Source organism: Octopus bimaculoides, chromosome 9 (assembly GCF_046866305.1).
Source record: "Octopus bimaculoides isolate indiv1 chromosome 9, ASM4686630v1, whole genome shotgun sequence".
In the NCBI taxonomy this organism is placed as follows: Eukaryota; Metazoa; Mollusca; class Cephalopoda; order Octopoda; family Octopodidae; genus Octopus; species Octopus bimaculoides.
The window spans coordinates 82,776,271-82,789,818 of record NC_142936.1 but is presented as its reverse complement, the minus strand read 5'-3'; the positions used below and the strand labels follow the sequence as shown (position 1 = coordinate 82,789,818).

At 34.3% G+C, this 13,548-nt stretch overlaps 1 protein-coding gene across 3 annotated transcripts; it reads left to right on the top strand.

The window, feature by feature from the left end:
- The first annotated feature begins 691 nt into the window (after positions 1–691).
- On the top strand, positions 692–10,117 carry LOC106879287 (uncharacterized). 3 transcript variants are annotated; one of them, XM_014928783.3, is made up of 3 exons: positions 692–1,019; positions 7,619–7,656; positions 9,516–10,117. In XM_014928783.3, the coding sequence occupies exons 2-3, from the start codon at positions 7,638–7,640 to the stop codon at positions 10,013–10,015; spliced, it is 519 nt and encodes a 172-aa protein (XP_014784269.1). In that variant the 5' UTR covers positions 692–1,019; positions 7,619–7,637; the 3' UTR covers positions 10,016–10,117. The 3 variants fall into 3 exon arrangements, with proteins under 3 accessions (XP_014784269.1, XP_089214041.1, XP_014784268.1); XM_089357915.1 differs by lacking the exon at positions 692–1,019 and adding an exon at positions 6,546–6,708; XM_014928782.3 differs by lacking the exon at positions 692–1,019 and adding an exon at positions 6,548–7,516.
- The last annotated feature ends 3,431 nt before the right edge of the window (positions 10,118–13,548 follow it).

Genomic DNA, 13,548 nt, shown 5'->3' with positions numbered 1-13,548 from the left:
AGCGATGATAAAAGTAAATCAGGTCTTGAATTTTCTGAAAGTGATGATTTTTCCAAAGCACTTGGTGAAGACAATGGTAAAAAAAAACAAAAAAACGTTTAAGTCTATATTAATGGTTATCTACAAATACTAAACATGTAAAGAGAGTTAATAGTTTCTCAAGTTAGTCAAACAATTAGTGTGAGGACCATCATCATCATCATTGTCATCATTGTCATTATCATCGTCATCATTGTCATTGTTGTTATCATCATCATCATCATCATCATCATCATCATCATCATCACTATCATCATCACCCTTAGTGTCTTTCTCCTCATCATCACTATTTTCCATTCACCACATGATATCTTAGTAATGGTTGTTCATAACGAGAGAAATTATTGATCATTCATAGGAAATTCTTTTGATTTTGCATGACTACACTCTTTAATGGAAGTAGAACAACTGTTTTTCACATGTCAGTGAAATAAAACAAATAGTGTCAGTTGTATAATAATGCAGTTCTTAGTGTGGGCTTCACAATGGAAACCATCTGTAATATCCTGTGTAAATAACTAACCTACCAAACAACTTGTTATCGTCTCGCTGTTTGGTTGAAGATGAGATTACACTCATGACAGAGATCCACTAAGGACAAACAGTGCAATAATAGAAAACATAGAAACATTGCAGCAGTAAATTCACACATATTTACATATACCTTCGAATGAATGCACACAAACACATAACACACCCACACTTATAAGCATGAATGAACACTGACAGAGAGATAAATACAGTCACATAGAAGAATCACAAGTTTATACACAGAATATCCCAATTCAGTTGATATGATTGGTCAAGATATAGATTATAGGATGAACAGCTGAATATTTCATCAGTTAGGACCTTGTTAATATATTCATCTATTGCTATGGTTTGTACTCAACACATATATATATTTAAAACTGCAAGTGAACGTTTGATGATTTTTGGTAAGACTGTTCAGGAAAAGAAAATATGACCATAATTTTAAGGTAAAATTTTGCTATATTTTGCAATTCACTAAATGAAAACATTTCAGCAAGTTTTTGTTATTTTAATTGGGGTGCATCCCCTTGAAAGTGGAGAATTGTTGGTGTAAAATTGATTTCAAAGCTGGGAATAAGAAAATGAGATGACATAATCATTCATACCTTTCTAAAAGACAGTAGAAACATTAAGTGAAGTGGATTTGAAACTCAGTCACAGATTTTGTTAACCATGAGATCAATTACACTTTTCACTGAAACGTTAAATGTTCTCTCATAAAATTGCTTTTATTTGTTTAGAAAACAAATTTGTTCGCAGTATTAAATTTGTTCTGGTCATAGGAAAAATAATTATATGAAGATTCCTTTAGTAAAATATTGTTTTACCAATAAAAAGGATTTATCAATCTGTGGTAAATCAGAATGATCAAGTCTGCAATAAATGTCATTTCTACCAAGATTATATTCAGATACGGTTGAAAGAACCCTGGACAGTTATATAACAATAACAGATAAGAAGACGTTGGTTGATGATACAAAGATTTGAGACAGACATAAGACAGAGTAATTTCAGGAAGCAATCTGACATTAAATAATTTCATTTATAAAACCATTACACCAACATCACCTATTTCCTTAATGACCTCATCACCATCACAGCAAAATGCTACACTAATCACCTCACAAACCATTACATCAAATACTGTAGCAACCACTATACTAACTATTGCACCAACCACTACATCAACCAGCAACCCACCCAGGATACTGTACTAAACACTACAACAACAGCCACATGAATTATCACATGAAGTGCTATAGCAATCATTATACTAACTGCTGCACAAACAACCACAACCAACACACTAACACTGCTGCACTAAACATTACAACAACAACCAGACTCCCACTAACTAGTATTTAATACTATAATGAAAAGAGCTAAAAATAGCAGTGAAATTTCCCTTAAATAAAAAGGAAGGGAATTTTAAATAAATGTAATCCAGAAAACATTGTGTAAAAGATAAAGAGGGGAAGGTCATTGGTGGAAGGCTTTGATGTTAGGTCTGCTTGATCAGAGCTAACCTGGGGCCAAACAACAACAACAACTATAACAATTACAACAATGACTTTAAATTAGAAACTGTTACATTGACCTTAAATATAATATTCTTCTAGTTAAAGAATCTATTATGAGAGAACCAGTTGTAGTTATAGTATAGATACCAGTATAACTGACAATCACCACATGTAGATATTGCAGATGGTGTAATACAACAGGTAAGTGTTTCATATTCTATCTTTAAAATTAATTATATTTTATTGTATATTAATTTTGAATATGGGTTGATATTTGATTGTTCTGTAGAGTAAATTTTAGATTCAACTGTGCCAGACAATAAAGCTATATATTGTAGGTCTTATGCCTGTCATGAGTGGGCAAGCTCACTAGGGCAGACTTATCCTGGTTTCCATTGTATCTAAGCAGCTGAGAGAAGAATGTGCCTCCACCCACACTGAATGGGAAGCCTGTCCATCACACAGCTCATCTGTGGTTGTTACTAGTTCTCATTTTTAGCTGAGTGAACTGGAGCAATAGGAAATAAAGTGTTTGGCTAAAGAACACATGTAACTCAGTCAGGGAATTGAAACCACAACCTTATGAATGTGAATGCAACACCACAACTACTAGTTTGATGTATAGGGAATTACATAATTATTGGCATATTTCCATAATGAAGTAAAACAAAATGGAAAAGTAGAGGTTATCAAAATATCATTTACAATCTGGTGATAAAGCATATGTTGTTAGGTAGTACCCGCCAGAACAAAATCACAATCTTTCAATTATAAGATATGTATTTTCTTTTCTCTTAAATTGAGATTTTAAAGTGAAATTTACTTTATAACATATGTAGAATTAATTATTCTGCTGGAGGTTTGATTTTTGACATAAATTCATGGACCCTTGCTATAAGAAGAACCCTAGCAGAAGGTGACCTTCATTATATTGCATACACAATTTTATAAGAAAAATAGAAATAGGAAGGTCACACGGTATAATCCACCACACAGTATCCAGGTAAAAAACTAGAAACTTTGTCTTTACTTCTCTCACCTCACCATAAATACTAGCAAATATTTAATTAGTATATTCTATTACTCCAAACATAATTGATAGTATTGCTAGCTCTAATAAATTTAAAACCCATTTGATATCAACCCATCCTAATCTGCCCTTGGTATTATGATACAAATTTCCCATTTTAAAGTGATCAAACTTAAAACCTTCCATCAAAATTTCAGGCTGATTTATATTCCAGACACCAACTTACTAATGACAGTTATTTTCATTAATTCTTAGATATTTTCATAATTAATTGAAACAAATACAGTGTATTTCATGAAAAATATTGTAACAAAATGATTAAACTAACTGAAAACCAAGGTTACAATTCCAGCAGTTCATATCTTGTGCAGTACATCTTGTAGAGCATGCACTAAGGAATTCATTGGCTGTACAGCCAATGTTTATAGGAATTGCACCTAGACATGTGTGCACTTATTTAAAAATCCAAGGTTGGTGCACTTGTCTTCATTAGCTGAATATGTGAGGCAAGTCAAAAATTTAAGTGTTGAGTATACGAATGGTGTGCAAGACTGGTACATTTCATTTGGTGATTTGAGATGAATTCTTGCTCTTTGGGGCAATCATAAGCTTTGTAAACTCTTAATGCATGAAATCTTTGAAGGGTTTGTTGATCAACACATCCAAATGTTGTAAGAGTGAGCTGAGGACTCTGAGAATCACTACAATTTTGGTATTTTAATTATGAAAAAGGGATTTTGTTGAATTGGTGGTATAAGTACTGATTTAACTAATACTAATAAGGATAGCTTCTCTTGCATCTCACTGAGATGTCTTACCAACACTTTCTCTGCCCAAATTCCATTCCTTGTTCATCCAAAAATATCTTTGGAGATGTTTTCCTCTTTTTCCACCTTAAGGAAAGCTGGAAATGTTTTTACCATCATTTGCTCAAGCTAAAAGGACAATATAATGGGTTTTAAGGTGGCGAGCTGGCAGAAACGTTAGCACGCCAGGTGAAATGCTTAGCGGTATTTCATCTGTCTTTACATTCTGAGTTCAAATTTTGCCGAGGTCGACTTTGCCTTTCATCCTTTCGGGGTCGATAAATTAATAACCAGTTGTGTACTGGGTCAATCTAATTAACTGGCCCCCTCCCCAAAGATTTCGGGCCTTGTGCCTAGAGTAGAAAAGAATATAATGAGTTTTTTCATGTCCAGTTCTTTTGATAGTAATTGTTTTAGACCTTTTAAAATCGATGACTTTATTTGAAGTGACATCAAAAGTGAGAGGAACTTCATTCATGCTTTCAATTTTTGCCATTTCTAAATCTTCTTGCTTTCTAGTCTTTTAAGAGTAATTTATGAAATTCCAATATTCTATCAATAATAAATTCCATTGTTGGCATATTAATCCTAGAATTTCTATAGTCAACAATCTAAGCATTCACTTGTTCTTCAAAGTTTGACCATTTCTCGATTCTTCTTCAAAAATTGCATTTTGTTCATCCTAAAGTCTTGATTTTTACTTCATCTCTTCTCCATGTTTGAATGACATATTCAGTAGATGATGGTACAAAATGTCTGGCAACAGTTCTATTGCTGAGTATTTTAGTGTATTTGATAACTAATAGCTAATAACTAGCAAGATATGATAGCTGTTTCTGCTTGGAATCCATTGGGAGTTTTTGTTTTTGTTAAAAGTGCAATGAGCAATCAGAAAGGGGAATGTGGAAGTCAGCAGAAAGAATATGATTCAAGGTGAAATACTTACCTGTAAATTAGCACAGTAGCTAAAGATTTCTATTTTCTTTTTACTAGATTTTAAGCTAAAAATCCAGTATCGGTATATTTATTGTAAAACTGGATGAGAATATAGAATAGAATAAACAGAATATACAAGCTTACATAATTATAGGTTACAGTATTTAAAATAGACCTGTCCTCTTGCACCTGGCAACTACAGTACTTCCCCTGAGTATCTAAAACAGATTTACCCGCTTGTACCCAGCAGCTGTCTTGCTGCCAATCTCACTAAAAATACATTACGAAAGCATGACCCTTAAATGTAAGTAGGTGTCTCAATTGAAAATCTTGGAATATACATTTAAAAATTAGGAAAATGATCTTATAACACTATAATGCATAGGGTAGCTTATAAGACCCAATGTTTAATAACAAACAGTGCACATTATACACTGTGGGACACAATATTCTATTGTGTATGGATAAAACATCACAAATTTAACCTAGTTTAACATCTTCTAATCACTGACTTTGTGAAGTACTTAAGATGTAATGCAGAATTCATGGTGACTGGATATTTGAAAACTCTATATTGGTCTTTCAAGTTATTATAAGAGGAATATATTCATTATTGATAAAGCAAAAATAATTACATTAGTGTGGCCATCAATAATTGTATGTTGATGTGAATAGTTAATCTTATCTGAAGGAAAGCCACTTAATCTCGGTTTAGAATTACATTAATTTATTTGTCTTTAAATGAACCAACAGATCAGAATGAGAATTGGAAAGATTCAATACTAAAATATAGTAAGATGCTAACTTTGATTCTTAAATATTATCAGCCTCAAGGAATTTCTCACGGGTCAGCAGTTTAAATAATAAAATTATATCAGCCATAAAGCTCTAATTCAGTTTGTTTCTGTGCCATAAAAATATGAACATAACAACAAACTTGAATGAAATGAGAAATTTAGATAAACTTACAAACATTCTACATTTGGTTGTCTATTTTCCATTTGAAAGGATTTCTATTTTAACACTGAAAAAAAAAACTATTTAAATTCTTGATTGTTTCTAGTCAACCCTGCCAGCCACCACATGTCACTTCACAGCCAATATTTCACAAATGATAAAAGTAGTTGGTCACCATCTTTTCCATCTTCAGCTTCTTCCCTTTCTCACTGACCACCATTCTATTTTTTTGTAGAGTCAAATCTTCTGGGAATTTAATATTTTGTATTCCAATGATCTCTGAACCTTGAGAACTTTATTGAAAGCAATGTTGTTGCCTTTTCTGTCGTGTCTTGAGTAAAACCTTCTTAACAAAGCATCCAAAGTCTGGGCTCCACTTTAACTCATATCTTTTGAATTAGATGGTTCTTGTCAACCTTTCCATTGTATTGTATATCAATGTTATTTCTTTGATTAATACCCCGTCGATCCTTGTGTATCTAAAGGCTTGATTATATTCTTGCATGTTCTTTTTCTTCATTAATAATCAACCTGTTGGCACATCTAATCAATATATTCCTATGCAGATGACAATGCCATTCATTCCTCAATAATCTTCTACAAACAGCCATTATCTATATGTAAGCTAGACATGTCATGTCAGATATGCACTACTTTTAAAAACAAAGGCATTAAAAATATCCTCAAATTGAAACATCACAACCTAATCTCTCTCATCAACATCAAAACAGTCATTGTACTTATCAGAAAGCACACTTGTAATAGAACATCCTCTCTACTGATAGGCAACCGATAACTAAAACCACTGCAGTTATGGCAAGTACTTCATAAACTCTGTTAACCACTTATTACAACAATTGTATCTCAAAGGTGGAACTTACTTAAAGTAAGAAACTACTTCAGCTATTTACAGCTACTGAACCATTACAAATTTACACTGCATTACAGCACTGCTAAAATGTCTAGAATACGGCAACTGCTGCACACACACTCACAAACATTATAAACAACATCCAAATAAGTTCATCTGATATACTGTATTCTACACAGTCTGTTCTTTCTACTGCTGCTATAATGGTTTCTGTTCCTCTGAAATAATTATTTGCACACAACCCAATTTTTCCACCTCTCTTTTTCACACCCTTACTAGATTTCACAACTAAAACCCCACCCTAAATAATTTCCAACCCTTTATCTCCAGACAACAACCCCCTGGAATTTTCTTCTTGCACATGTTTTCTCTACAGAAACCCATCAGTTGGATTCATCCATCCATTTCTTGGATCAAAAATTATTTAACCCAATCCTTGGATTAATGCATGAAAGAGAAGTATAAATGAAGCAATGACTGGACCTTACATGGGACTGGTCACTTCAGAAGAATGGACCCGGCTGATGAATGGTCAGTATAGAAGGTTGGCCAGCACAGGGAAATGGTCAGTACAGTAAAGTACAAGTTAGTGGTTAATGAAGTAAGTGATTGATTCAGATCAATGGCAGTGGAAGGGGATGGTCAATCCTGGTGAATTACCAATACAGATGAGTGAGTAAAGTAAGAAATTTGTCAATGCTGATGAAAAGGCAATGTAGGGGACTGACCAGTGTAAGGAACTGCTCAGTGTAAGAAACTGGTCAATGGTTTGTACAAATGAATGGGAAAAGCAGGAACTGGTCAAGGCAGGAGAATGCCCAATGTATGTATGATACACCCATCATTTTTTTTTTTTGTCCTCATTCATACTTCACCAAGATTTTTTTTGGTTTAAAACTATATTTCATATTTCTGTTTATACCAGGTGGAAATTAAGATGAATCATGGAAACTCATAAAACAGGTACAATATTAATATTTTTAAAATGTTATCATTTTAAAATTAATTCATAATTTCTTGAAAATTAAGTTTGTTCAAAATAAAACAATACCTTCCTCATTTTCTTAGCTAGAACAATTTTCTATATCATAAAATCATATCAATCTTGTATTACTTATCTTTGTTGGAAATATATCATTATTTTATGAAATGGATTCTTAGAAATCATTGATAATGACACTAGAATTCTTATTAAACAAACACTGGGTCTTAACCCTGAAAAACAAATAAATTGACAATGTTGAAGTCCACTATTTTTTGTATATTTTGAATGTAATTTAAAGACAATTAATGTAACGACCGTTAATGAAACTCCAAAGCTCATTTCCTACTTCACAATACATCAGAATTGTAATACTTGTGCAACCTAAATAAAGAAGGATATTGCTTTGAGGTATCCATAGTTTACCTTAAAAATTGAAGACACAAGAAATGACTATAATAACAATGGAACAGGTACCTTTCAACACTTACAAGCACAATCGCAATCCTTATCTTGAAAAACTGATCACTTTCCATGCATTATTCAGTCTCATGCATTATTCAGCTGTCTTTCACCCGCAACCTATCATCCATTCACATTATTATCCTTAACAGAGTAGTTATTTCTACTGCATACATTACTCTACATTTCATGCAAAGAAAACATAAATCATTTTGGAGTGGACAAAGTCTGTTATTCCTTCTAACATATACCATATTGTAATTAGCTCTTCTTTCAAGACATTTCAAAATCTTTAAGATAGCTTTGCTCATGCTATTGCTGTAACACTTTTTAGGAAACAATTATTTTTAAACGATTTTCAAACATTCTGTATTTTAAACACTGGTAAAGAATGTGGTGTGTTAGACACTTCAGGATGACATTTATTCTGCAGTAGGGACTCTGTGTCTTAAATCACCATGTGATGATGATGAAGATGGTGATGATTATGATGATGATAATAACAGCATGGAAGAGAAAATGAAGAGGGACATTAAGAAGTCAGTTTCAATTTAAACCATTATATAATAATAATAATAATAATAATAATAATAATAATAATAATAATAATAATAATAATAATAATAATAATGAAATTGTTGTGTAAGTGTCAGGGAAGTGAACAGTGTATGAGTCATGATATACATGTGCGCATGCATATGGAGTGGTGGTAGGGGTGGGATATGAGGTGTAGTGTTGGCAAATTTCAAGAAGCATGGTGGTTTTAAAGGATGCAATGTCTTGGCAGCTAGCAACTGATGCAGGCAATTTGTTCCATGCTTCAGCAATTCTGAGTGTGAAAAAATGTTTCCAAAAGTCATGGGAGCTGTGCTGTTTTCTGACTTTGTGGACATGCCCACATGTGTTAGACATATGGAATTCAAAAAGGTGCTCAAGATTGTTGTTGGCATGATGGTTAATAATTTTGTGGGTGTTTACCAAGCCAGTTACCAGACATTCAAAATATGGCAGATGGTATTTATTTGGTTGCATGTCTCTTAACAGTTTCCAGGAGGTCAATGTCCTGAGCAAGATAAGGGTTCCAGACTGGTGGTGCAAATTCCAAGTGTGGCTGCACCATAGCTATATACAGCCTTAAATAGTTGGAGAGCAGCTTACAAAGGTCTTGCTGAGTGATGCCAAGATACCCCCAGCCTTTTTTGACAATTTTAGAGATGTGCTTTGTTCAGCGCAAATCACTGGTGACAGTAATGCCCAGGTTGCATAACTAAATATTGTTCATGAGCTCAAACCTCTATATTCAACTCCACTGACAACGCTTAATGAGTTTCTATCTTATTAATATTAATGTTCTAACTCTACTCTTTAATCTCTGCAGCTTCTTTTTGGAGGAGTAAACCTACTTTGTGCAACAGCAAGAAGGACACAAGCATTAACAGCAGCAATTTTATCAACAAAACTGACAAAACCATTTCTTCTTCATTTGCTACATCCATATATCCAGGTCTGTACACTCAACTTGATGCTAAAATAGCTGAAAAGACACGCATTAGTAATGCTGGACTGGCTGGGCAGATGCAGATTCAAAAACGCATGCTAGAAAAAAGTAAGCAACACACTTTAAAACAACATGAAGAAGAAGTTCTAAAGCTTCAAAATGATTTAGAGAAATTACACATGTTTTCTCCTAGTTCGGAGAGCAAGAATTGTCCAACCTCATCGCACTATTCAAATTCCCAGATAACAGCCTATGTTCACCACACTTGTAGACTGACTGGAAGCCATAGTTTATGTCACAGGTGCTACAGACACCACACACCGTACAAAAATATCTATTACCAAAACTGGTGGCTTAAAAAACCAATTTACTTCAAATAGTAATGCTAACATATCAGAGACTTATTTAGAGAGTTACTGTGTGCACCCTACATCTACGGATGTCATGATGTACCAATTTAATAAATTTATTTATTATTATTATATTTTTTTGTTTCTACTCATTAAATACTTTTTTTATAAATGCTTCTTACAATAACTTAAATTTAACCTTTGATTGAAACTGTAATGTCGCACATTATGACAATGTATTTCATTGTCTCTGCAGGACTGGCCCGGACAGCATACCTTGCTGACTGTATTTCTTTATTTGGCACATAGGCAATGATACAGAGGGGGGGGGGCACAAGGACAAACAGAACATCACAGTGGGGACAAAAAAAACATAAAATGAATGAATGAGAGATGGATAATAATTAAATCAGGATGTAATGGTTGCTTAAACCCCACTCTCAAGCAGTACCATTTAACTGTTTTAATACAAAGTTTTCATGTAATTTTTCCTTCTTTTTTCCCCCTTTTTTTTTTCTTTTAGTATCGTATGTGTAGTCTTTAAAAAATTTTAAAAGCTTACTCACGCTTTACCATTTTATATATGGCAACAAGTCATCGTAATCTATAACTGGCAGTAGATCGTCAAACTCGACTCCCACCCCCATTGGGTCTATTTTGTTTCCAAACTATTTCTTCAATTTCTCATATCTCTTTTTGTCTATTAGTATGGCCCCTGTACTTTCTGGGCAATGTTCCACTGGTAATTTAACTCTTATCACCGATTTAAATTTTGTGATTTTCCATTCTATGTCTGTGTTTTTTGTATATGTTACCATATGCCACTTGTCCTTTCCGGGTCCTTCAACTATTCGTTCCCACAGTGGAATTTGTTTATCTGTGATGGTTTCCCTTCTCCTTCACCTTCCTTATTGGACCCTTCAGAGGTGAGTTCACTTGTTACCCTCTTTTTCTCTTGGTTACCTCTGCAAATGGTTCCTCCACTTCTTTCATGCATTTTTCACTTTGCAGGTCTGCCACTTCGGCACTCTGCTCCCGTTGGCTTTCCTCATTTTTGTTTTCTCTCTGGGAAAACCTCAATCTAATATGTCCCTTTTTACCACACTTTCAACCTATGTCCTCTCAACCCTATGTCCTCTCAACCCTATGTCCTCTGGCAGTCTTATTTCTTCAGCAATTTCATTCAGATCCTGTTGTCTGACCTGGATGACCATTTCTAGTCTGTATCCCCACCAATTCACCTTCCTTGTCCTTGTCACCTCTAGAATTTTGGCGACCTCCTCAGCTCCATCATCATGGCTGCCACTAGCCATGCTTCCTTGATTTCCAGTGGCACCCTGCCTATTCTCACTCTGGCTACCCCTCTGCCGCAGTAGGTAGGCAAGAGCACCCATTTTTCCGTCTTCAGTGTCACAGTGGAGTGATTCACCACCTCCCACTCGTTGGCAAATCTCACCTCCACTGTGTCGCACCTTCCGCCTCCTGTATAGAATGCTGGGGTCGATTTGCTCGACTATAAATGCGGTGCTCCAGCATGGTCGCAGTCAAATGACTGAAACAAGTGAAAGAGTATACTTGCATGGGTTGGATAGTATGACAGGAACTAGCCAGCCAGAGCTGTACCAGGCTCTAACTTTCTGTTTAGCATGGTTTCTATGGTTGGATGCCCTTTCTAATGCCAACTGCTTTACAGAATGAATTTGGTGCTGTTTATATGGCACTGGCATGGATGCTTTTCTATATGGCGCTAGCATGGCTGCACTTTCATAAATCATAACCTTTTTCACCAAATTATTATAAATAAAGCCTGCACCTTCGTTATTGGTACCAGCAGAATTGTGATTATTTTTTCCAGCTCTCACTTGAAACTTACTTGCTACAACCACTTCTTCTCTAAACATGGTGTGTACTGCCACTTTCCCTTCAAAGCAAGGGAAAGACATCTGAGACATCTAGATACTTCCCCACAACCCACTTAAAGAATAGGATGCTCATGTTGGCAATGTCTTCTAGAAAGGTTTACTTAATCAGGATTGATCAAGTGTTAAACAAGGACTACATGCTATGTTAGTCAATCTGCTTGACATGCCAGAAATATCGGCCAAATTTCCTCAAATTGCAATCTTACTGACTTATAAAAATATAGTCCTAAATAGCTGACAAGACGGTCATCATTATTCTGTGTCAGATCTTTATTATAAAGTAATTCTAACTTAATTTTTCTAAATTTGTTAACATTTCTCCTAAAAAAAAATTTCAGTTGATTCAAAGTTCAGAATCAAGGGATAAATTTTAAAATAAACCAAAAAAAATATCGATTTTAAATTGTGTTCAAGGGAAGCTACTCTTAACAAGGGAGACAACTTCAAATAACCAGCGTTCACTATTTCTTAGTATATTACACATGTGTGAAAATAACAGCTGTAAGTCCATTCTGAAGTAGAACGATGAACAGAATCATTCACCGTCATAATCCCATTTTTCAGGCTATGTAGAACTGACGGTAATCTTCCAGTTTAGGGAGGTAAAAAAAGTAAATAAAAATACAAGGGAAATAACTTAACGTCTTACTAGTATTATCTGCACTATGAAATGTTTTTTCTTTTTTAGCTGTTTATAAATAAATCACACACGTGATTGAAGTTAACTGTTTATATATAAATCACACACGTGATTGAATATCATAGTACCGGCTGCACAACAACTTATGGTAATCTTCCAGTATAGGAAAATAACGGTCAAACTAAAGCGTTTGACCCGAGCTCAAAAAAAAAAAAAAAAATTAGTGTAATAGGTGTAAAACAACTTGCTGTGAACGAATATGAAGAAAAAAATGCGCGCTCGCAAACGGGTGGGGTGGGGAGAGTACGGATAATACTAGTAAGACGTTAAGTTATTTCCCTTGTATCTTTATTTACTGTTTTACCTCCCTAAACTGGAAGATTACCGAACTGACTACATTAACTTATATATATAAAACAGAACAACGTAGCTCGAGTTATATATGAGGACGTAGAAGGGCACGGTATCAGTATATCGTATCCTATTATCCTTTCGACATACACATTTAGCTAAGTCTATATCGTTTCTGATTATGAACAACTGTTGGATTCTAAAACTACTAAAGGACGTCAGAAACATTTATTGAGTAACCCCTCCCTTGCATTCAAACCTGAAGCAACCCATAAAGAAGTCTCCGAAAAGTCGCAAGGTAAAAATAAATGCTTTAGGTAATTTAATACAAGTTTCATAATTTCGTAAAATTAAATATTCATATTTTCTGCACATGCCCTTTGACCCTGACACTAAAAGCTGTTCCCTGTTTCTACTCACAGCCTTAACTTCACTATGCAATTAGATTTTCTTGTAACAGTAGTTTTTTGGATTTTTTTTTTCACTATTATTAAACTATGTGTTTCATATCACTTTGCTCTAGGAACTCTGTAAGTGTCTCTTGATCTACAAAAACAACAGTGAAATCTCCCTCAATTTACATCCTACCATTTTAATAAATTGAAGGAAACATTAGTTGAACAATGTAGTTTTAGATGTACAAACTGACA